The 24,861-nt window shown below is 48.8% G+C and overlaps 2 protein-coding genes across 2 annotated transcripts; one reads left to right on the top strand and one right to left on the bottom strand.

Moving 5' to 3' along the window:
- Nucleotides 1-4,291: 4,291 nt before the first annotated feature.
- On the bottom strand, nucleotides 4,292-18,915 carry uba6 (ubiquitin like modifier activating enzyme 6). Its single transcript, XM_064334473.1, has 33 exons — nucleotides 18,777-18,915; nucleotides 17,191-17,276; nucleotides 16,730-16,824; nucleotides 16,494-16,522; nucleotides 16,154-16,248; nucleotides 15,610-15,721; nucleotides 15,429-15,509; nucleotides 14,969-15,091; nucleotides 14,712-14,835; nucleotides 13,808-13,911; nucleotides 13,394-13,456; nucleotides 12,923-12,999; nucleotides 12,504-12,570; nucleotides 12,237-12,380; nucleotides 12,089-12,156; nucleotides 11,827-11,905; nucleotides 11,485-11,565; nucleotides 10,824-10,901; nucleotides 10,088-10,269; nucleotides 9,439-9,544; nucleotides 8,698-8,787; nucleotides 8,388-8,468; nucleotides 7,577-7,705; nucleotides 7,313-7,364; nucleotides 6,996-7,059; nucleotides 6,820-6,889; nucleotides 6,562-6,633; nucleotides 6,305-6,428; nucleotides 5,741-5,934; nucleotides 5,521-5,648; nucleotides 5,089-5,176; nucleotides 4,880-4,974; nucleotides 4,292-4,672 (listed from the first exon to the last, which is right to left on the bottom strand). The coding sequence occupies exons 2-33, from the start codon at nucleotides 17,229-17,231 to the stop codon at nucleotides 4,525-4,527; spliced, it is 3,084 nt and encodes a 1,027-aa protein (XP_064190543.1). The 5' UTR covers nucleotides 17,232-17,276; nucleotides 18,777-18,915; the 3' UTR covers nucleotides 4,292-4,524.
- A 1,087-nt stretch (nucleotides 18,916-20,002) lies between these two features.
- Nucleotides 20,003-24,779, top strand: grhprb (glyoxylate reductase/hydroxypyruvate reductase b). Its single transcript, XM_064334482.1, has 9 exons — nucleotides 20,003-20,271; nucleotides 20,923-21,053; nucleotides 21,296-21,368; nucleotides 21,484-21,600; nucleotides 22,018-22,106; nucleotides 22,551-22,655; nucleotides 22,759-22,894; nucleotides 23,062-23,192; nucleotides 24,017-24,779. Exons 1-9 carry the CDS (start codon nucleotides 20,102-20,104, stop codon nucleotides 24,136-24,138), a joined length of 1,074 nt encoding a protein of 357 aa, XP_064190552.1. The 5' UTR covers nucleotides 20,003-20,101; the 3' UTR covers nucleotides 24,139-24,779.
- Nucleotides 24,780-24,861: the final 82 nt, after the last annotated feature.

Raw genomic sequence — 24,861 nt, 5'->3', positions numbered from 1 at the left:
AATAATAATGATAAACAGTAATTCAGTGTTTCAGGTTATGGCAGTCTATTATTTCATGTAGCCTATTTATGGCTGATTATAGGACGGCCTATAATAATAATTTTCCTACACATATCATGATTGATTGCATTATTATCGCTTGCTGACTCGCTGCATATTCTTTTTTTGAGCTGGATTCATGATATAGGCTAGATTACTGATAAAATAACGGCATTAATCAAGAATACATTTCTAATTCGTTTCTATCTTCTTTGTGTTATGCTTTCGCGCGGTTTAATAGTGTTATAAATAAATATGGTTAGTCAGCCACTGATAAAAGCTGAAACGTTCACTGTCCCGACATGCAACGCTAAGCGCTGACAGTCCAACTTCTCTGCGTCTGGTATCATGATTTATTCATTTTACGAAAGTGCTCCAAGTGCCGCAAGCTATGGGTTAAGTCCGCGCGCTTCCGTGGAGCAGCCAAGTTGCAATTTCCATTTACTAAACTCGCCTTGGCTCTAAGGAACTGGGACCCGATCCAGTTAATCACTTTAGGCTTTGCTAATGGGATGAGTTACAGTATGTGTGTGTTTTTATGCAAAGCGCTTTAAAAGGCTGCACTTGTCCACGTGCTCTACGTTTTACCGAATTAATTCCGGACGTGCCGTTCTGGATGTTGCATTGATTTAATGAGTGAATACACTGAACGCATTCACAAACCATAAAGAAATATCATAAAGGCACACTGATATATTTATCAGGAATCAGAATCCTAAGGTATAGAGGCTCTGTGTGTGTGTTTGTGTGTTTACTGTGTGTGTGTGTATATGCGTGTGTATATATATCCCCACTTCATTCGGCATAAAACATAAAACGAAGTGAGCCCTGAAGGGGAGCTCGAGTGGTCGGGGTAAACGCCACAGACCTTGAAGTTGAGACGGGAAATTCCAAACCGGGGGCGAAAAACTCTGGGAGGAGAAAATATCCCCTGTCTTACAGCAAAGAGCAACACTCACTGTGGTTCTGAGTAGGCCTCAGTCTGCCTGTCTGAATGTCTCAGTCTGGGTGTCTCAGTCTGACTGTCTCAGTCTCAGTGTCTCAATCTGAATGTCTCAGTCTCAGTGTCTCAATCTGAATGTCTCAGTCTGGGTGTCTCAATCTGAATGTCTCAGTCTAAGTGTCTCAGTCTGACTGTCTCAGTCTGGGTGTCTCAGTCTGACTGCCTCAGTCTGACTGTCTCAGTCTCAGTGTTTCAGTCTGAGTGTCTCAGTCTGGGTGTCTCAGTCTCAGTGTCTCAGTCTGGCTGTCTCAGTCTCAGTGTTTCAGTCTGGGTGTCTCAGTCTGGGTGTCTCAGTCTCAGTGTCTCAGTCTGGCTGTCTCAGTCTCAGTGTTTCAGTCTGGGTGTCTCAGTCTGGGTGTCTCAGTCTCAGTGTCTCAGTCTGGCTGTCTCAGTCTGACTGTCTCAGTCTCAGTGTTTCAGTCTGGGTGTCTCAGTCTGGGTGTCTCAGTCTCAGTGTCTCAGTCTCAGTGTCTCAGTCTGGCTGTCTCAGTCTCAGTGTTTCAGTCTGGGTGTCTCAGTCTGACTGTCTCGGTCTCAGTGTCTCAGTCTGGGTGTCTCAGTCTGGGTGTCTCAAGCTGACTGTCTCAGTCTGACTGTCTCGGTCTAAGTGTCTCAGTATGGGTGTCTCAAGCTGACTGTCTCAGTCGGACTGTTTCAGACGTTTAAATAAAATACATCTAAGACGTCATACAAATAGTTTTGCCTTTCCAAAAGGTAACAATGGAAACATGTGGTTTTCTATTTTCAGGCCAGACAACCCACTAGATTATTAATGCATTCAGTGATATTTTCATTCACATACACACATACACACGTGATATTTAGAAAGGAGACAAGAGGAGTTTGCTATACATGTATATTTCTGAATGAAAAACATCTCCTGATTCAGTTCATGAAAACAAATGTTTATTGTACTATCTGCAGAGCAGTCTGTCACAGGAACGAACATCACACCATTTGTTTTATTCATTATGCTTCAGACATCTTTTCACAACGAGGAAACTCAACACCTCAGTAAATGTGTGCAGAGAAAGTCGGACACGTGAGGAAACGGGAGACCAGACGCTGTTCTGTGTGTCGTTCTCCCACGCGTGCATTTCAGACATCAGTTTAGATTCTGTGTGAAACAGAACGCAGATCACCCCGAACGAAACAACGAGTGCATCAGTGAGCTGCTGATTTAAGTCAATTCTATTTTTTAAAATTATTATTATTGTTTATTAATTTTTTTACGGGGACCACGACTTACAGGATTCTGATGAACGTGTGACTGGGGAACCCCTAGTTACCCATAGTAACACCCCATGTAAGGCTGGGGTTCCACGCCTCGAGGGGCTGTGGGGGGGTTCCACTCTGCGAATTACGGACGGTCTCATGAAAACAGACCCCGTTTGTGAGCGAGCTCTTCTGCCCCATGGCTGGCGTTTCGCTCACAGATGAAGTGACTGTTTTTCCCGCCTACAGGACCCCCCAGACTGTAACCCGGGACCCCGGGATCAGTGGGGTGAGCCAGCGTTACCTCTGCAGCCAAACCGGGCTTCACCACGACATGCAGCTCTACTGTCACTCAGCCCTGTCTGAGGCCTGTTGCCATGGACACTCAGAGACAGAGCTCATGCCAAAGTTAAGCCCTGCTGATGAAACTGAGCATTAGGCACCAAAACTGTGGACATCTGGTCCCTAAAACTGGGGGGGGGGTGGCCGATACAAACCCCCCCAGACACTGGGGTACACAGGAGTCTGGGAACTTACGTTAGGGCACTACAAGCTAGAACGACACCGTTCCAATCCCAGGAGCATTCATTCAGAAGAACCTTCATCTGATTTGAGAGAAAATGTGTGTGGCAGATACAGAAACAGAGCACATTAGTGCAGTGCTAAGTGGTTAACTCGCATTTGGATGTGCTACTGGGCAGGCTGTACCACACAGTATGAACCCTTTATATCTTTAGCACTGCAGCCCCGGCATTGGTGCTTTCCTGCTGGAATTTCAGGATCTGACCAATGAAGATGAAGATCTGTCCTCTCGATAGCGTCCACAATATGATAGTGAAACAGCCGACAGCGAGAAGCTGGCCACTGCTCAACATATTTTCCTTTAAAGTGTGAAGTTAAAAGGGAAACATTATCAAGAGTTCTGATATTTTCATTCTTCATTCATCTAACTTTACAAGCCAGCACACGGGAGGTGAGTCTTAATTTCAGACTTTTAAGAGAATGCGGGTTCGCCCAGTACACAGCTGTCAGATCTCAGCCCAGGACCAGCAGGAGGATGTTTGGAGAGATCGAACCCAGGCAGCCTAAACACATCGGGTACTAACTGGCTCAGCTGTCAGCACAACGTCACTGGCCATTTCCCGCTTGCCAAAATCCCGTTAAAGACCAAGAAATTACAAGCAAATAAATAAACATGATATATAAACATCATAAATAATCACAACCTGAAAATTAAAGCAAAAAGTTCTCAAAGAATCAAAGGCCTAAATTTTCAGCAGAGTTTGTGGGCCTGTGTTGCCTGCACAGCAGTGGACCAGCTGCAGGCCCAGAGTCATCACCGCGACTCTCCGTCTGGGCGGGGCACGGGGGCGGGGCGACTCTCAGTCTGGGTGGGGCACAGGGCGGGGCGACTCTCAGTCTGGGTGGGGCACAGGGCGGGGCGACTCTCAGCCGAGCGGGGCACAGGGCGGGGCACAGAGACTGTCCCTAAAACAGCCCCCTTTCTCTGCATGTGGAAGTGTCGTGAGCTGCAGTAACTCTGTGAAACAGGCGTCTGTGCCACACGCTGGGGGGGGGGGGACTGTATGCCATGATATAGAGGCGCCAAACAGTATGGGCTGCAGCCATTTCACAGTCTAGCATCTCTCTCTCTCTCTCTCTCTCTCTGTCTCTGTCTCTCTCTCTCTCTCTCTCTCTCTGTCTCTGTCTCTGTCTCTCTCTCCCCCTCTCTCTGACTCACTCTGTCTCTCTCTCCCCCTCTCTCTCTCACTCATTTTCTCTCACTTTTCCTGTCTTGCTTTATTTTTGTATAATTATTCAGACACTTGCGGAACAAACAAACAAACAAAAAAAACCTGTGAGGACGATCTTTGGCGATTTGGCGGCTGGGAGGCGCTACCCGTGCAATCGAGCGCCGTCACCAACGGAGGAAAACAAAAAAGCTCAAATAAAACAGAGCACAGCAGCCCCCCCTGCGGCCCCCTCGCGGCCCCCTCCCTCATCTCTCCTGGAAACGTTCCCAAACAAACCTAGGAAGGTGTCAACACTGATTTTATTTCCACCGTCTGCATCATCCATACGTTTTTTATCAGCATCACATGAAACACAACATCGTTTAAGGCATCAGCGTCAGCACAGACGAAGCTATGCAGTAAAATAAACCGGTAGAAAAACTATGTACACAGTCACGTCAAGTGCTACTCTTCTAGTGGTCCATAGGGCAGGGCGGGGGAGAGGCGGGGTCTGCGGGCCGGGGCCCCCGCTGGTCAGGCCCTCTCGGCCGGCTCCTCCTGGCTGAAGTAGTACCTGACTGGGGGGCCGGGGAGGTCCTCGTCCCCGTCAGACTCTGCAGCAAAGGACACCGTCAGGTCCACGTACCGCCTCTCCGACGAGGGCTTGATCAGCTTCTGCATTCTGAGGAGACACGGCAACACCGACCAGGGTTAGCTCTCTGATTGGTGGGGAGTTTCTGCATTCTAAGAGCGCATGGCAACGCAGACCAGGGTTAGCTCTCTGATTGGTGGGGAGTTTCTGCATTCTAAGAGCACATGGCAACGCAGACCAGGGTTGACTCTGATTGGTGGGCTGTAATGCACATGGAGGCCGGAGGATGGCGCTTACGTGAGTTTGAGCCTCTTGCTGTGTCCAGGCATGACCGGCACGTACAGCATCTTCACGCCGTGCACCACCATGGTGGGCTCAATGCCGTACTTCTCCTGAGAGGAAGAGGAAAAAAAGAGGAAGAACTTTAATGCCCACCAAACAACCATATCCCACAGGAACCAGCAGGAACCCAGCAGGAACCCAGCAGTAGGAGGGACAGGACTTACCCGGACTGCGTTCATGAAGTCAGACAGCGTGAAGTCCTCGTGACCGTGGATGGTCCAGCGGTCCCAGATGGAGAACGAGATGTTTTCTCTGCGGGGAAACAGTAGGATAAGTGCCCGAGTCATCCTTAAATCAGCAGAACATCTGATTTAAAGTGCCTGGATCAGCAAACTAATCTTTTAAAAAAGTATCTTTAAAAAAAAAAATCTAATCAATCATCTGTTGTTTCGATGTGGTTGTCAGCAACCTACTTGATTGACAGCACAACAGACAACAGACCTCTCAAAGGGAATTTACCTGCTGACTTTCATTTTGCAATTTTCATTTTATAAATGGATTTATGAGCACTTGATAATGCAGGTACAGCCGTGCACAATCCCAGAGGACTTGGTTCCTCAAACGCCCCCCGAGAGGGTCACAGATAGACATGCTACCTGATCTGGGTCCTCTTGACTTGGGCCGTTTCGGTGAGCACCACTACCGGGATGGCCAGGTTGAAGAAGCAGTTCTTAAAGGACTCAAAGTCATAGCCCCCCACTACTTTGATAGCCTCCAGTGCCACCTAGAGGAGAAAGATGGGAAGCATTTCATTTGCTAGCCCATTTCCACTTATTATTAAAAAAAATCTCAAGAATGACTCCCCGAAGTCCTCACCAGCCCGGCGACGGCGGCCGTTGCCGTGGCGATGGCGGGGATGATCTTTCCCGCGATGCGCTTGGTCTTGAGTCGGTCGGCCGCTTTGATCCCGTACATGCGGGCACGCAGCGACGACGCGGACGCCACAAAATCCATGTGACCGTTTGAGTCATCGTCCTTCTCAAACAGGACCGGGGACATGCACAGGCGCTCTGAGAGGGGACCCCACAGAGAGAGGGAGAGGGGGAGCGAGGAGGGAAGGAGGGTGGGAGGGAGAGGGGGAACGAATCAGTCGGGTGTGGGTGTGTGTGTGTGCGTGTGTGTGAGACAGTACCAGGGGTGACAGGGTTAGTGGGGTGTGGGTGTGTGTGTGCGTGTGTGCGACAGTACCAGGGTTGACAGGGTTAGCGGGGTGTGGGGGTGTGTGTGTGTGTGTGTGTGTGTGTGTGTGTGCGTGTCTGTGACAGTACCGGGGGTGACAGGGTTAGTGGGGTGTGTGTGTGTGTGCGTGTGTGTGTGAGACAGTACCAGGGTTGACAGGGTTAGCGGGGTGTGTGTGTGTGTGCGTGTCTGTGACAGTACCGGGGGTGACGCAGTCAGCAGCGATGGCCTCCTCCAGTTGGCTGATGGCCTCCCTCTCCTCCTCGCTGCTCACGTTCAGCTTCATGTGGTCGGGCTTCTTGGCGTTCTCGTCCGTCTCGATGCGCTGCGATTCGCCGCGGAAACAGGAAAACGCTTGTTAGCGCCCCGCTAGCAGGAGCAGCAGGCTGAGGGGCTTTACATGCAGCTGCATTAAACGTGATACTCCTGTGGGGGGGGGGGGGGGAGGGGGAAGCTACCTTCTCTGCAGGCGTGTATTCTGGGATCTTAATGTCAGAGATGATTTTGGCCACTGCCTCCTGTGACAGGTCCTGTGGAATAGAGAACAGACACAAGCACGATATCCATGAAAAATCTGCACATTTGAAAAATATTTGAATAACTAGTAACAGTAAAGATCATTAGCATGGCCACATCTGCTCAGCAAAGCTTCCAACAGAACAGAACGCCATTCCCCGGGGGAAAAGAAGGAGGAAGAAACCGACAGCATGGCTCACCTTCTCAGGGTAGGGGATGTTGTAAATAAGAGCGAATAGTCTGGCAGCACTGATGATAAAGGTGAAGTGCCTTATGGGATTAAAAACAGAAGGAGTGAGAGATGAACACAGAAAAAACCATGAAGGAATTCCTTTACATATTTTATGAAGTAATCTTTACAAATATTTATATTTACAAATGATCCTTCACGTCGAATTCTATTGGAGACGGAGGTCGCTTCGGAGACTGCCAGAACAAACCTGTAGAGAAAAAAAATCTTTAATGAGGATGAAAAATGAATGTTTCCCATTTAAACGGCCAGTGAATTTTAAAATGTATTATTATTTTTAACAAAACAGCTTGGTTATGTACTTCTGCCTATTTATTTCCATGTGTTCCTAATTTTATCTTTAATCGATTCGGCTCTAAAGTAACCTCTCCAGATCAAAAAGCAGCCCTTAAAGAAGCCCTTCCAGGTCAAAGGGCACAGCTGTGTGAATGTGAAGCACTTACTGCCGTCTTTCAGCCGGGTGCCGATGGGAAACGAGTGCAAGAGCTGCAGTGCCTGAAGAAGACAGAGGGACAGTTATCAGCTAAAGGGCACTTCCACAGGAAATGCTGCCAAGCTATGCGGCTACCCGTCCTGGGCTCTGCCTTGGCAATGTAGCTAGAGCCAAAATGGTCACCCCTACAACGCTGACAGAGGTGAAACACTGAACGGGCACCTAGAGGGCCATGGGTTTGAATCCCCCCGGGAGCAGCTGCCGTACCCCGTACCTTTCTCTTGAAGTACTTGTCGAATTTGAGGCGCGCCAGGGCGACGCACTGCTCCCACCGAGTGGGCCTCCTGCTCAGCAGCTTGATGACCTGGAATGACCCCTCCAGACTATCCCTCGCCTTCATCCTCTGCCAAACAGACATGCCCGGTCAGCTTACACTCATTCACACACCATCAGCTCACGGGAGACTGAGCTGCAATGCCACGGTTACACCACTGGACCGCTGTTCCCATGACAACTGATTCCACACATACTTATCTCAGACTGCAGGTGAACTCCAGAGGCCTGGGGACAGTCTGAGGAGCACAAAGCCCCATCTAAACAGCCCCAGATACAGGTCCCCACAAAGCCCCATCTAAACAGCCCAGATACAGGTCCCCACAAAGCTCCATCTAAACACCCCCAGATACAGGTCCCCACAAAGCCCCATCTAAACAGCCCAGATACAGGTCCCCACAAAGCCCCATCTAAACAGCCCAGATACAGGTCCCCACAAAGCCCCATCTAAACAGCCCCAGATACAGGTCCCCACAAGGCCCCATCTAAACAGCCCCAGATACAGGTCCCCACAAGGCCCCATCTAAACAGCCCCAGATACAGGTCCCCACAAGGCCCCATCTAAACATCCCCAGATACAGGTCCCCACAAAGCCCACTAACAGCCCCAATACAGGTCCCACAAAGCCCACTAACACCCAGATACAGGTCCCCACAAAGCCCCATCTAAACAGCCCCAGATACAGGTCCCCACAAGGCCGGTAAGATCTGCAGGGTGAGGAGCCATTCAGCACCTCCTCCTCCGGCTCTCACCTGCAGCACCTCCTCAGCAGAGGAGTACGACTGCCAGAATATGTTGTAGATGGAGGGCTTGTGGGTGAACGCACTCTCAAACTGAGGGAGAGAAAATAAAATGTTTAAATCATTTCTGAAGATACCACTGAATTGCAAAATTAAGGTGAATCCATGTACACAACCCCAAGAGACGTTACAAGGGGGGGAAAAAACAAGAGGGATGTTTCAGTCTAATGGACACAGTATGGAAGAAATCGTCAGACAGCTAAAAATCGATCCGGATAATTCTATTAACTGGTGCGTGATGGGGGGGGGGGGGGCACGTTACCTTATCTCTCGCCCACTGTATAGTGTGCTCTATGACAGCAGGAAATGACTTCAAAGTGCAGAATGGAATCTCCTCATCTGGAGGGTCCCTCTGCAAAATGAACCAGGGACTGCACTTAATGAACGAGGCCTCCAATCAGACTGCACTTAATGAACGAGGCCTCCAATCAGACCACCAGCTTCCACAGCATCACAGGAAACATCTGATCATTCAGTTATTTCCACGTGTAATTCATCACGGGAAGAGAGCTGAATGGGAACTGCTTGTAGTCACCTGGAGTTTAACTGAGAACTGAATCAAAGGAAGTGCTTCAGCTTTACACGATATTCACACTATCATCACTTCAGTCACTGAAGCGGATTAAATACACGCTTCTGAACATCTGCGGAGGTAAGATGTGGTTACTGGGTTACCAGGGGCTGGGTTACCAGGGGCTGGGTTACCAGGGGCTGGGTTACCAGGGGCTGGGTTACCAGGGGCTGGGTTACCAGGGGCTGGGTTACCAGGGGCTGGGTTACCGGGTCACTGGGTTACCAGGGGCTGGGTTACCGGGTCACTGGGTTACCAGGGGCTGGGTTACCGGGTCACTGGGTTACCAGGGGCTGGGTTACCAGGGGCTGGGTTACCGGGTCACTGGGTTACCAGGGGCTGGGTTACCGGGTCACTGGGTTACCAGGGGCTGGGTTACCGGGTGGCAATACCCAGGTGCATGCTCACGCTCACGCTCACGCCCACACTCACATGGCTGTTGTAGGACTCGGTCAGGTTCGGCACGATGATCTCCGTGTGTCCTTTCGTCCCCATCGTCCCCGAGTCCAGGAGGGGCTTCTGGTTCGACACGCTGCGGCTGCAGCAACACGCCGAGATGCGTTTCAGCAACACGGCTACACACTAGTCACACGTAGGCCTTCACAACCTAACCCCTTTAGATATTCATCTCCAAGCAACAAGTATTTCTGTAATACTACAGAACAAACTAATAAAATCAGTCTACTGGTCAAAAATTAAAAAATACCAGCAGCCTGTAATCTAAAAGAATATTTAAAGGCACCATTCCCTAACAACACATCAATGCCCGAAATCTTACTATTATAATTTAATGTAAAATATACCCAATGAGAAGTCAACATTATTTTAAAACCTAAACATATCAATAACTTTTAAATACCACCTAAAAGCTTTTAAAATGCCGTAGTTAAAACTTATCATGATATCATAATTGAATGTCATTATAACAATAAAACTAAACCCTGCATCACATAGCTATTACAATGGTCCTTAATCTTTGGTCCAACCAGACCCATTCCCTGGGTTTACACCCCACATGACAGGACCCATAATCCCACTGGCTCTCCTCCCCCTCCCCCACTGGCTCTCCTCCCCCCCCCACCTGTCCACATATCGCCGGGCCTCCACGCTGTCCAGTGCCGTGACGACCAGGTGCAGTCTGGAGTAGAACTGGTCGCTGTAGACGGCCTCGGTGGCGGGGGACACCTTGTTCAGCTGGGCGTCGATCTGCAGGTGAGGGTTGATCTCCAGGGTGGCGGCGGCAGCGGTGGTGCTTTTGGGTTTCTGAGAGCGCGGAGGGGGGGCAGCGTTGGGGGGGGGGGCAGCGTGGGGGAGGGGGAGGCAGGAGAAAAGGGGGACACAGCCCGTTTTTTATGGGATGTCCGTGTTATCAGTAGCAGACCTGAAAATTCTTATACATAATCTGGTATCGATAATTACACTTTACGGGGGAAATCATTGTTAAATAATTCATGAAATATAATTTTTTATTATTATATTTCAATGGAAGGGTTTATTCAGACACATCAGTCACAGATGGGCCTTATAAGAGCTGGAGCTGCACCCCGCTAGAGACTCCCTGCATTTTCATCCAAACCCTCTCAATGTGCGCAGGTGTGTGTGTGTGAGAGAGTGCTGAGGGTGCAGGTGTGTGTGTGTGTGTGTGTGTGTGTGTGTGTGTGTGTGTGAGTGTGAGTGCTGAGGGTTCAGGTGTGTGTGAGTGTGTGTGTGTGTGAGAGAGAGTGCTGAGGGTGCAGGTGTGTGTGAGTGTGTGCAGGTGTGTGTGTGTGAGAGTGTGAGTGCTGAGGGTTCAGGTGTGTGTGTGTGATCAGACTCACCTGTATGTGATGAGGTCTGAAGAGAAACTGCCGGTTCAAGTTTGACTTCTCAATCAGATCTGGATCTGTGATGCAGATCTACCCACAGGAGACAAAGAGCAGTAGCTACGCATGACTGTATACCAGCTCAGAGAGAGACCGCATGACCGTATAAGCACCAGCTCAGAGAAAGACCGTATAAGCACCAGCTCAGAGAGAGACCGTATAAGCACCAGCTCAGAGAGAGACCGTATAAGCACCAGCTCAGAGAGAGACCACATGACCGTATAAGCACCAGCTCAGAGAGAGACCACATGACCGTATAAGCACCAGCTCAGAGAGAGACCATATAAGCACCAGCTCAGAGAGAGATTATGATTATTATGTACTTATAATTGGTCTTACAATAATATACTGAATTTGTATTTGCATTAAATGCATGATCTTGTGTCTGAAATGGACTGAGAGAGTCAGCAGCACTGATCTGCAGGAGGAAACTCAGCCAGCTCCTCTGGAGAGGAACAAGCCAGACACTGACAGGACCAGCCAGGCAAGCCTGCCTGCGTCTGTGTGCGTCTGTTTCTGTCTGCCAGACCAGAGCACTCTGAGATGATGCACGAGGCGTTTCCTGGCAGCGCGATCAATATGAATGGAATTATAGAGACGTTCTGTTCTGCTGTACCTCTCCGGAACTCTCCGCCAGACCCACTCCCAGCAGGGCGAAGTTCTTCAGCATCTCGCAGCCGATGGCTCCACATCCCACCTGGGGGGGGCACATATCAGCATGACCAGAGGTAACAACATCCCCCTTCCCCAAAATCCCCGCACACAGTGTCTTACCATGAACACCCCTAAAATCCCCACACGGTGTCTTACCATGAACACCCCCAAACTCCCCACACACAGTGTCTTACCATGAACACCCCCAAAATCCCCACACGGTGTCTTACCATGAACACCCCCGAAATCCCCACACAGTGTCTTACCATGAACACCCCCAAAATCCCCACACACAGTGTCTTACCATGAACACCCGGAGCTGGTGCAGTTTCTGACACATGGACTCCCCGATGCAGGCCCTCAGAGCATCATACCGATCCCCCCTGAGGAGAGGAAAGAGGGAGGAGGGGAGGAGAGAGCGAGAGAGGAGGAGAGGGGAGAAACAGTCAGAAAATAACACGCTGGAGGGGTTCTGAGTGATAAAATGCATGAGCAGCTTCATTCTGTGGATTTTGCGTATGACGCGTGAGAGAGGGGTCAGTGTGGGGCAGGGCCTGGGGGCTTACTTTGGGACGAACTCCTCAGTGGGGAGGGACTGCAGAGGCCGCACCACCTCGATGGCATCCAGGTAGAACTGCACACAGACAGGAGGCGGGGCTTAGCGTTAGCACAGCGATAACCAGCAGCGTGACGGACAGGCGGAGCCACACCCACCCACTGCTGCAGGGGGGCGAACTTCCCCGTCAGAGCCTTCAGCGCCTCCTGGCTGGCCATGCCCCCGACGGCGGCGGCGAGGGGGGGCAGCAGGCCCCGTGCCGTACGGGACACACAGCGCACCAGCTCCGGGTTCATGGGCACCTGCCAAACACGCGACAGTGAGAAACCCACACACACACCGCACACACACACACCGCGCAGAACACACACACTACGCAGCACACACACACACCGCACAGCACACACACACTGCAGCGCACTCACCCGGTCCTTCAGCGTCTCCGTAACCTCCTCCGTCAGTTTCACCAACACCTCTGCATCCTGGAGACACCTAACACACACAATCCACACACAGCACAGCAGGGAACGTGTTACTCCCATTCTAAAATACAGCACAGCAGGCAGAGTTACTCCAGTGGTAAAATACCATTCACATTCCACACAACACTAGAGAAAAGTCACTCCAGTAATAAAACTCTGGAACTCTGAATCGTGAGAAACTTGCGAGGCTGGAGGTGTGAGACAGACAGCACTTGTGCACTCAGAAGGACAGAAACAGAAAGAGGGAGAGGGAGATCAGAGAGAGATTATGAGGAAAGAGGAGGAAGGAAAGGGGGAAGAAAGAGGAAAACGGAGGAAAGTGGAGAGGGATGTAAAGGCAGAAGAAAGAGGGGGGGAGTTACCCAACGTTGGGCAGTCTGTGGTGCTGCTCCTGGAATGAGTCGAGAGCCAGCAGGGCAGCGTGGATCTGCAGCGGAGCCTGGGGGGGGGGGGGGGGGGGGGAGGAGAGAGAGATGGGGGATAGAGAGGCAGAGAGAGAGCAAGAGGGGTGAGGGGGAGAGAGATATATATCCACTGCTGTTCTCACATACACACACAGAATCACAATCACTCCTGTTCAAGCAGAGAAAATATTCCTCATTCCCATCCGTGGCGCATGTACACTTGTAGAGTGAAAAACAAAATTAATTCAGCTACACAAATGAAGGACATGACATCAGATATTACAACTCTGAGCAAAACCAGCCTGTTATTAAGTCAGTACAGTTAACATGTCACAATGGTTGGTTCTCTACGGAGCGGAAATGCAGGCCCTTGATTGGCTGAAATGGAGTGGGCGGGCAGAGGCAGTGACTGACACCTCAGGGTCCTACCTCTGGTTTGCTGAAATCGGGGGTGAGAACCTGAGGCTCCAAAAGCTGCTCGCCCATCCTTCTCTGAAAGAGACGGACACGTGAGACAGAACACACACGTGTCACAGACAGAGAACACACACAAACACACGTGTCAAAGGCAGAGTCATTCAGAACCACTGTAATCATAAAACAAACCACAAACCACTGCAACTTCAATGGCATTCTTTTCCAAGCAGGAAAACCCTTACTTTTGTGATGGAAATACTTCTGGATGAAATTACTTTACCGTTTCACAAAGGTTTTACTGACAAAATCAATGAACCGCACGTACGTCAAATAAGTGTGAAATGTAGACACTAAGCTGAACTCATTTCCATGAGAAGGGGGGGGGGGTAATTTCCATGGGGGTGGGGTAATGGGGGGGTGACTCACAAAGCTGAAGGTTTTGGGCGTCTTCACCAGGAGGAAGATCCCGCCGTGAGCGTAGGGCTGCAGTGAGGACGTGTCTCCAATGGAGAAGCTGTAAGGGGACAGCACTGCCCAGCAGAACAGCGCACACGCACACGCACACCTTGAATAAAACAACGCCGAAATCATTCTCAATGACCTTAAATAAAACCCAGCAACATAGGAGCGCTCGTCCAGCAGCACTAATAATAGGTTAGCAGGTTCGTTAGTGGGTTCATTGGCGGGTCGGTTAGCGGACTCGTTAGCGGGTCGGTTAGCGGGTCGGTTAGCAGGTCCGTTAGCGGGTCGGTTAGCGGGTCGGTTAGCGGGTCCGTTAGCGGGTCCGTTAGCGGGTCCGTTAGCGGGTCCGTTAGCGGACTCGTTAGCGGGTTCATTGGCGGGTCGGTTAGCGGACTCGTTAGCGGGTCGGTTAGCGGGTCGGTTAGCAGGTCCGTTAGCGGGTCGGTTAGCGGGTTCATTGGCGGGTCGGTTAGCGGGTTCATTAGCGGGTCGGTTAGCGGGTATGTTAGCGGACTCGTTAGCGGGTCGGTTAGCGGGTCAGTTAGCAGGTCCGTTACTGGGTTTGTTAGCGGGTCGGTTAGCAGGTCCGTTAGCGGGTCGGTTAGCAGGTCCGTTAGCGGGTCCGTTAGCGGGTCGGTTAGCGGGTCGGTTAGCAGGTCCGTTAGCGGGTCGGTTAGCAGGTCCGTTAGCGGGTCGGTTAGCGGGTCAGTTAGCAGGTCCGTTAGCGGGTCGGTTAGCAGGTCCGTTAGCGGGTCGGTTAGCAGGTCGGTTAGCGGGTCCGTTAGCGGGTCGGTTAGCGGGTCGGTTAGCAGGTCCGTTAGCGGGTCGGTTAGCAGGTCGGTTAGCGGGTTTGTTAGCGGACTCGTACCTGTGATCTGCCGGGCGGTGCCGTTCAGCTCGGTCATGCCATGGACCTCGCGGAACACGACGCTCTGACCCGTCTGAAGGCCGTGGGTCCGGCTGTCCATGCAGGTCACCACCCCTGGGTTATCCTGCAAGGCATTGTGGGAGTCAGGGCTCAATCACTCCCTAATGAGCGAGACTGCGCTGACGACATCACAGTCACAACGTACACACGAAATATGCTGTCGAAGGCTGTAGTGCTAAGTAAAACCCTGTAGGCACCTGCGTGATGCTCTGCACAAAGACCTCCTTGGGCTCTTCTCCGGTCGGGTCCGACACCTCGAACGAGTCCCCAAAGTCACAGAAGACCCGAGCACAGATCCCGTATGCGTCACAGCCAATGAACTGCCGAGACACGTGACATCATCATGAATGCACAAAACCCATTTTATACACAGCACACTGCCCTACATGGACACCAACACCACAAAACAGCTCTACAAGCTGCAAGCAGAACAGTCGCTTGAGCACTGCTTCCATACATTCCAATGGTCTCTTCCAACTACACTGTAACCATAGATGTAGAACTTACACTAGACTGTGTCCATAGATCATAGACTGTATAAAATGCAATATATTCAGGACTTCCGCTGGACTGTGACCATAGATGCAAGACTTACGATAGACTGTGACCATAGATGCAGGACTTACGCTAGACTGTAACCATAGATGCAGGACTTACTTTGATCGGCGGCTGCTGTGAGTGGCAGAAGTCATCGACCTTCTTCTGCAGCTGCAGTCGGGCTTCAGTCAGAATCACACACTGAAAATCCAAGAGCCATGAGATGCACCTCACAGTTATAAACATCAGAAGCACCTCTTACTCTGAGAGGACCACCTGTGCAGGGCTACCTGGCGCTCACCTGGTAGTTCTTCAGGAAGCTGAGGTCGGTGTTCTGGTCCAGGGAGGAGCTGGACTGGTGGACCTGGACATAGGGGTTCAGTTCTGCCACACGTGAGTGCACTGCTGCCACCCTGAGGCCAGAGAGGGAAGGGCAATTTAACACCACCAGAGACCCAACTCCGCCTTATTCCATACAGCCACTCCAACCCAACCCTGTCTTATTCCAAACAGGCACTCCAACCCAACCCTGTCTTATTCCATACAGCCACTCCAACCCAACCCTGTCTCATTCCAAACAGCCACTCCAACCCGAACCATCAAAATGGGATGAAAGACTATGACCTCGATTCATTGCATGTGTAATGTGCACTTTCAGCCAAATCAAATAATAACTTCTAACAAAACAGACAAAAGTTAACAGATGAAAGTAACCCTTTAACTGAATGCTTTAATTTGTCACTCAGTATTCAGTGCAGAGGGCTTCTGTGAAAGATTAAAGACGAGGCGGTCAGAGATTCACGGAGGAGTGAAGAGCTGGGACTCCCGCTGCCCCGCACGCTGACCTTTTCCTCTGCTTCAGGACGTCCTCCTCGTGAATGAAGAAGTTTGTGCCCAGGTCCCAGGCCTCGCACTGCTTTGTGTCGTGGAGCGTCACTGCCTGCAGTTACATCATCATCTCAGCCAACGACATCATCATCATCATCATCATCATCACAAGCACTACTACCACTACCGTTTAAACATCACTGAGCATGATTCAGCACCTCAACTAGCTGAAAAGTATAAAGTCCACAGTGATTGAAACTGTGCAAAATGTAATTTAATGGCTCTTGATCTTCACAATCCTAGTCCTAAAACTAAGATGAACAGCAGTTTGGACATTAGAAATGTGGCATACTGTACCTTCACACCCGCTAGGACTATGTTCTTTGCTGTAAAAACAAAAAACAGAAAAAGAAAAAATCAAAATACAGCAAATTTATCAATGTTCCAGTGCACTTGTGGAAAGGATCTTTCACCAAAGCGCTCACAGTGAACTCCCAAAGCCAGATGGGGGTGCAGGTGAAGGTTAAACCCAAAGCCAGATGGGGGTGCAGGTAAAGGGCAAACCCAAGGTCACAGACACATCCCACACTCACCGATCTCCACTCCCAGTCCTCCCAGGCCGCTGAGGAACACGCAGGACTGTGCCATCTGCTGCATGGCGCTGTCGCCCAGCACATACCGCTGCCGGCTGCGGGAGGAAGAGGAAGAGGAAGCCGCATCAGCATCTCTCACACAACATAACCCAGGTCTGGCTGCAGACTCCTTCCCCGTCCTGCATCGATTGATACTTGTTGACCAAAAGGTTTTACCCATAGATTCCACAGAATTTCCACAGAGTGGCCCCAGGTAACCTGTGCGTTTGAAAAAGTGATGCTCACCTGTACAGCACAGGTAACCTGTGCAGTGAAACGGTGGTGGTCACCTGTATAGCACAGGTAACCTGTGCAGTGAAACAGTGATGCTCACCTGTATAGCACAGATAACCTGCGCAGTAAAACAGTGGTTCTCACCTGTATAGCACAGGTAACCTGTGCAGTGAAACAGGTGCACTTACCTGTACAGTGAGTCATCAATCTCCATTGGGTCGGCTGCCATTCTGGGGGGGAGGGGGGGAGTCCAAGTCTCTGTTCCACAAAGAATCTTTAAAAAAGAGCAACAAAAGCTTATCAGTCCACAGGGAGAGAACTCACAAGAACATTTCCCTACTTCAGACTTCTCACTACCAGCCAATGCCAGCACACACAGACACTTACAGCAGAACTCCCAAGAACATTTCCCTACTTCAGACTTCTCACTCCCAGCCAATGCCAGCACACACAGACACTTATAGCAGGTGGACCAGATAAACCGTAAAACAACCGCAAGACTACAAACGTCTGCAGCATACACTAGTCATAATGACTAGAATTATAAAAATGCCAAATGGGAACCATTTATTTGTTTACACAAATCAAACTGTTCACCTACATTTGTAAAAATGTTTAGGCTGTTTTTATGGTTCAAAAATTTTTCATATGATACAATTTCCAAGGCAATATTATTATCCTCAGTGAATTCCATACCTATTTGTATTCTAATCAAAATAAAACTGGACATTTTAACAGAAGCAATTCACATTCTCAGGGTTCCTGACGGCGGTGGGGGCGGTGTACCACCCGGAGACATATCTTGTAACTTTCTGCTTACAAACCCAACTCTTAAACCAATTTCCACTAACCAATAAAAAAAACGAACAGCTAATCTCTGATATAGATTAGTCCTCTGAAAAACGGCACGCTTTCGTTGATGTTCCAACACACTAAATATTCCACACAGTAGTGGCCAGTCAATAAGCAGATAATCAAGATGCAATAATTTTGTACATTCTGAGATTAACACTATGGTGCGTGTTCACTGCGGAACTAGCAAAACCAGGACAACGGTACGGTGTTGCTCTCTTTCTGTAAATAGTAATGATCGAGATAAACAATAAATATCTAATGACTAGCTAGCTCCATGGGTCTCCAGTGCACCTTAAGCTTAGCTAAATTACCCGCTCATCTACCTCGCAAGTTAACGTCGTTAACTTGGCAACCAACTGGAAACGCTGCTAGCTGAAGGAATATTGAACTAACTAATGTAAACTAATTACCAAGGTCAAAAGTTAGATATCACATATACATCATCGTGAATTAACTAACGCTGCCCAGATAGCCTGCTAGCTTGCTAGCTAAACCGGTGACAGATTCTAAGTGAGGAAAATAAAATAATCATATATTGCTAATTAGCTCGCTACCATTTATACCTAGTTACATATTTATTACATCGATCTGCATGAACTGGTTTACCGTTTATTACTTAGTTAATAATTCTGATGATGTTAATGTGTACACGTAGATTTTAAATCCACATTTGACAGAGTGCTTACTCACTCATCTCTACGGGCCTGCATACTACCAGTTTAGCTAGCAAGCAGGCTAGCCTGTCAGCTAGCTAAGCTAACTTAAGCCAGCTAACTACAGTTGACAGTGCACTGATATTGAGACCATAACAACAATTTGAACAGGTGCCTTGGCTGCGATCGTAAACGAAATTGTCACCTGCGGTCCCTTTGTATAAAACACAAAACAGAAGTTTTGGGGGAAAAAGAAATGCCGTTACCTGTCAGTATGGCGAGGACCATAAGCAGCAGTAGCGAATGAATGACTAGAAATAGCTACTTGTTCCGGGTTACGAATACTGTGATCACGTGGTCATATTCTGCAAGCACGTGACTTTAATTTCTCATAGATATATTTTTTATATGTATATATAGCTTGGTCATGTCGTACACCGCACAGGTTGACGATAGCCTGAGAATAGTCATAAAGCTATATCTTGGTATAGCGTGAGTATAAAAAGCGGAAAAATTCAAGAAAGAGATACTGGTTCCAAATACACTACATTTTAGAGCTGTTATTATTACTATTATATATTATCTCGTGATTAGTTATGTAGTGAGTAATTAAAGGCTTCCACGACGTTGCCTTTAATTGCATTCGATGTTTATTGGTCAACTGATTAACTTAAAAAAGCACAATAAGTTCCTAAATATGGATACTTGTCCAATGAAATGTAACGCATGTTTGTCAGGAATTAAGGATTCACAAAACTATTTCAAAAAGAGCGATTACAGTACACCTCAACTACCGTTCAAAACAGGCAAAGGTCATCGGCGCAGTCAAACATTTACAAGTGCATGTCTCACAACGGGCTGCACCGCAAACCAAAACACCAAATGATCGATACGGAGAACTCTGACTTTAGGTTTTCCAATGTGTTCTCCAGCTCAACGCAGAGCTGCCTGAAGCTCCAACCTGCACAACAGGTTTGTGACGTGGCAGGTGAACGCCGACAACATAGCATGTTCAAATTCTGGGTTGAATTATTTACCAATTCACACCAACTGAATGTGGTGGTAATTCAAAATGCTTTTTAAAAATCCCGTCATTTTAAAAAATCAAGTCATTTATGCACAGAAACTACATAAACTTGAGGTTTTGCAGCTCAAAATTATTTAAATGCAGCGTGTTATATTCGCATTTAAATAGCATTTTGTGCAATACTCCAGCCTACTTATAAGTGCTAATGTACTGTAATTCCCTCTCTATATGGGTGTTAGCTACATATCGATGTTTTCTCAATATCTTTCATTATGCACAATTATATTTGGTATCAGTAAAGATTCAGAGTCAAATGGTCAAATTATCAATGAATGTTCCGAATGTGAATGTTCATGGTGTGTCACGTTAATGAGCACGACCTGTCTCCCCCTCCCACTGCTCACATTGGTCAAAAACCGCAAGCCCCCCGTGTGCCACCCTCCGGGGATATATCCAAAACTACTGCCAGTTTGACGTAGACACTGGGAGTGGAGACTAGTTCCGAAGTCCCCGTGTAACGCATTACCTTTCTGCGCTCCCCGTCTGTCGCTATTCCGCTCTGCAATGTGGTGTAGCAGAGTGTCGCTCCGCAGGCTCCAGCGCATTGCCGTCGCGCCGCTCAACGCGTCCAGTCCGGTGATCTCCATGCAGAGAGCGAGCTCAACGTTACCCCGGGTGTACGTTACCCGCAAAATTCCTCCAGAAGGGCTGAGGATTCTCAGTGAATCGGGCCAGTAAGTTTGTTCTTCTTGATAAAAATTTGAACTGTAATAATGACATGGTTTAATAAAAAATATTGGATCTGGCGTTTTTTTTAAGAATTCAAAACGCATTGTTATGTAATGGTAATTGAAAGTAATAATCAGAAGTTGTTTAAAGTAGCCAACGGGTGTCTTTATAAATAACAACAATGATAGTTTTTAACATGGTGTAAAACATGATTGTTTGCATAATGAATGTGGAATGTCTATTTATTGAAGAGAGACATGGAGTAAAGTTGTCAGAAAATAAAGCTGTTCATTTTGTGAGAAGTAGTGTTTTCTGCATTGACTTTAATAATTTACCTTGAGTCCACAGTGTACCTCATGTTTGTTCTCAGATGAAAGATCACAGGCTATGTCTGTTTGTCCTCTCATTCCCCTCAAACCACATTGCATTCCTACTGTCAGTTCACTGTGTAACTGATGGAAATGAATCACGTTAGAATGTTCAGTGTTAAATCAGCTCTCACAGATGGTCCCTATTGGGCTCATATGTTAGAGCTGAAATAACACTGGACATTTTACTGCGATTGGTTATATTTCCAGAGTCATCTCCATCTGTCCCATCTTCTGTCTCTTTCTCTCATTGTACCCCCCCCCCCCCCCATCTCTGCTGTGCCCCAGAGTTCAGTATGAGCTGTGGGACTCGGACGACCCCGTGCCCCGGCAAGAGCTGCTGAGAAGGGTGAGGGGGGTGGACGGCCTGGTCTGTGTGCTGACGGAGAAGATCGACGGCGAGCTGCTGGATGCTGCAGGTAGCTGCGCAGGTGTAAGGCCTTAGAGCCGCCTATCATTACAGTCACGCATCCACACGGTGAGGTCAGAAAACATCATGTGCTGCGGCCATGTAGCATAGTGGTCAGAAAACTGGGCTTATAATTCTGATTCCTGAATGGGATACTGCTATTGCACCCTTGACTAAAGTACTTAAATGTAAAATGTGTATGCCGTAACTTTGTGTGTGTGTGTGTGTGTGTGTGTGCATTGTTCCCTACAGGTCCCAATCTTAGAGTGCTGAGCACCATGTCTGTGGGTTATGACCACCTGTCTCTAGAGGAACTGAAGAAGAGGTCAGTGGTCTGTGGCCTGTGGCCTGTGGCCTGTGGCCTGTATCTGTGTCTGTGTTCAGTGCTGTAGCCGGTGCTGTGTCCGGCTGCCTGATGCGGTTAATGTTTGTGCGCACAGAGGGATACGAGTGGGCTACACCCCCGACGTCCTGACCGACGCCGTCGCCGAACTGACCGTGGCGCTGCTGCTCACCACCTCCCGCCGGCTGATCGAAGCCACGCACGAGGCCAAAACGTGAGCCAGCTACCGCCTAACCACAGCCTAAACACCGCCTAAACGCAACCTAAACACCACCTAAACACAGCCTAAACACCGCCTAAACACAGCCTAACCACAGCCTAAACACCGCCTAAACACAGCCTAAACACAGCCTAAACACCACCTAAACACAGCCTAACCACAGCCTAAACACAGCCTAACCACAGCCTAACCACAGCCTAAACACCGCCTAAACACCACCTAACCACAGCCTAAACACCGCCTAAACACCACCTAACCACAGCCTAAACACCGCCTAAACACTGCCTAACCACAGCCTAAACACCACCTAACCACAGCCTAAACACTGCCTAAACGGTGGTACATATGCATTTGTGTGTGTGTGTGTGTGTGTGTGTGTGTGTGTTCATGTTGAGACCCTGTCTGCATTAGGGGTGGCTGGGGGACCTGGCGGACCATGTGGTTGTGTGGATATGAACTGGCCAACAGCACGGTGGGGATCCTGGGCCTGGGCAGGATTGGTGAGGCGTCTCCATACAGCACACAGCTCACCGGCCTGCAAGCCTCCATCACACACCCTGTAGAGAACCCCCATTCAGAAACCAGGCTGCTGCAGCCAGTAAATCCAATTCACCCAGAGACATGTTTATCATTGGAAAGTCTAAATTATAAATTATAAATGGGATTTAAAGGGGGGGAGCCTGTTTGCCATGCGGTTGGTGTAAATGCTATTTAACCTCTCTGTGCTGTGTCCGTCCTTCTGACTGTGTGTCTGTCTGTCTGTCTTGTCTGTGTGTGTGTCTGTCTGTCTGTCTGTCTGTGTGTCTGTTTGTGTGTCTGTCCGTCCGTCTGTCTGTCTGTCTTGTCTGTGTGTCTGTCTGTCTTGTCTGTGTGTCTGTCTGTGTGTCTGTGTGTCTGTCCGTCCGTCTGTCTGTCTGTCTTGTCTGTGTGTCTGTGGGCCCAAGGCGTGGCCATCGCGGAGCGCCTGAAGCCCTTCAAGGTGCAGAAGTTCATCTACACAGACGTGGCGCCGAGACCCGAACTGGCCAGAACCATACAGGCGGAGTACGGTGAGACCGCTGTCACCGGTTTTCCCCTGTCCAACTCTAACCCAACCCTAACCCAACCCAGTTTGGACAGCGCAGTGCTTAGCAGATACCTGTCTGTCTGCAGTGTCAATGGAGGAACTGGCCAAGCAGTCAGACTTCCTGGCTGTGTGCTGTGCTCTGACTCCTGAGACGCAGGGCATCTGCAACAGGAAGCTCTTCTCACAGATGAAGAACACTGCAGTCTTCATCAACACCAGCAGGTACTGAGGCAGGAAGCAGGAAGGCGGGATTTAAGGGCCATGATGTCTGAGCGATCCTCCATTCAGGCGGCTTCAGCAGTAGTGCAAGGGCCCGTACACACAGGAGCGTTCGGCTCGTCTGAGTGTGTTACGCTGAAATGCGTCCCCTGCGTTTTCTCTGTTTCCAGAGGAGGTGTGGTGAACCAGGAGGACCTGTACGAGGCTCTGTCCAGCGGGCAGATCGCCGCGGCAGGGCTGGACGTGACCACGCCCGAGCCCCTGCCCACCAGCCACCCCCTCTTCACACTGAAAAACTGCGGTGAGCCCAACCACAGTGTCCGTGTGTCTCTGAACATGACCCCGGAGCAGCTGAGTGTGGAGTCTGTGCTCATCCCTGACAGCACTGAGTGCCTCACTGGGTGCATTGCTGATGTTTGTGTAGCCCAGGGCTGTCAGGCTCAGTTCCTGGAGATCTACCATCCTGTAGGTTTTCCTTTCAACCCTTAGCTGTTGAATGAGGTGTGCTTTGTTAGGGCTGGAGTGAAACCTGTGGGATGGTAGATCTCCGGGAGCAGGGTTGGGCAGCCCTGGTGAAGCCTATGCACTGATTTTACACTGTTATGTTCTGATTACTGTCTATATGTCTGTGGCAAACTTTCCACTTTGCTCTGTGTGTGTGCTTGACTGTCTGCCTGTGCACTTATAAAGCAGATGATAAAAACCACACATAACGTAATTGTTTTAGCTCCATGGCTGTTTAAGGACAATACATTTTGTTTTACTTTCAAAACAACCTTTGTTAAGTCTCCATTTTAACATTAAAATTATATATTTGTAACCCAAAAGTAGTAGCTTTGATGCAAACTGCATTGAAAGCAGCACAAACATTGCAGGACAAATGTGTGCTTGATGTTAACACATCCTTTTCAGGGCTCTACAGTAACATTCTTTCAAAGTAGCACATGCACTCCTAAGTTGAAACTTTTAGGCACGCACTGTTGCATCCTAATTAGGAGATGTGCTCCTAAATTATTTTACCAGTAAGCACACAGCAATGGGAGCACTGTAGAGTCCTGCTTGTTGAGAGTGCGCGTGCAGAGAAACGGTCTCACGCTGCGCTGTGGATGTGCTTGCTCTCCGCAGTGATCCTGCCCCACGTTGCCAGCGCTTCCTATTCCACGCGTAACGCCATGTCCGCCCTGGCCGCCAATAACCTGCTGACCGGCCTGAGGGGGGAGCCAATGCCGAAGGAGCTGAAGCTGTAGGTCTCGCGCTGTACACAGAACGTGGGACGCAAAACGAGGGCGCCCTCTGCTGTCCGTATGTTAGAACTGCCACCATGTGTCGTCCCGCCTGTCTTCTCTGGCTCGTGTCATCTTTCTAAGATAAAAATAACGATGCTGCGTCCAGAACTTCTTTAAAATTGAACCATGTACAAATCTGAACTGTTTGCTGGACAACATTTTGGATTATTCGTTAGGACGACTAAGAAAAAGTCACGTATAGTCTGATATATATTTATTATATATATAATTTTAATTTTATATAAAAATAATAATATCTGTATGCAGTATAAAATACAGCAAAAGTACTATTACTAAACAAATTCGACAATATATGTTTTATTATTGTGAAAGAGTTCAGAAGAATATTAGAATACCATGACTGTTGACTTCAAAGACCGTACGACAGACTGATAACTATTAAGCCAATCAGACATGTATTAGGAGTACCAGTGACATATAAATGAAACACATGGAAAGGGCCACAAACTGCGCAAATATGTGTATAGACTTCTCTCCTACGGTGGAAATAACGTGGGCGAAATGTACAATTTGTTGAACCTCGAGGCTGCGTCCTCTTGCAAGTTGCTACTCTAATAAAATCGTATACAGGACGATAAAAATTTGAGTTTGTATTTATTGGAAGAAAAATAAAGCTATATAAATTTCGGGATTTTACATTTGTTGTAAATACAAGAGTTTTTG

Source organism: Anguilla rostrata, chromosome 5 (genome assembly GCF_018555375.3).
Source record: "Anguilla rostrata isolate EN2019 chromosome 5, ASM1855537v3, whole genome shotgun sequence".
Classification (NCBI taxonomy): domain Eukaryota; kingdom Metazoa; phylum Chordata; class Actinopteri; order Anguilliformes; family Anguillidae; genus Anguilla; species Anguilla rostrata.
The sequence above is the reverse complement of the archived record's forward strand: the minus strand, read 5'-3'. Positions and strand labels throughout refer to the sequence as shown.

Bases quoted from the DNA above. Each gene is read 5' to 3' on its own strand.
- uba6 (XM_064334473.1), bottom strand. From the start codon at position 17,231: ATGGCAGCCGACCCAATGGAGATTGATGACTCACTGTACAG. The intron at 10,270-10,823 runs GTGAGTCTGATC...CCGCGCTCTCAG, and splicing joins TCAGACCTCATCACATACAG to AAACCCAAAAGCACCACCGC. The intron at 7,706-8,387 runs GTGAGAGCCGGA...TCTGTTTGGCAG, and splicing joins CTGCTGAGGAGGTGCTGCAG to AGGATGAAGGCGAGGGATAG.
- grhprb (XM_064334482.1), top strand. From the start codon at position 20,102: ATGTGGTGTAGCAGAGTGTCGCTCCGCAGGCTCCAGCGCATTGCCGTC. The intron at 21,601-22,017 runs GTGAGCCAGCTA...TGTCTGCATTAG, and splicing joins GCCACGCACGAGGCCAAAAC to GGGTGGCTGGGGGACCTGGC. The intron at 22,107-22,550 runs GTGAGGCGTCTC...TGTGGGCCCAAG, and splicing joins CCTGGGCCTGGGCAGGATTG to GCGTGGCCATCGCGGAGCGC.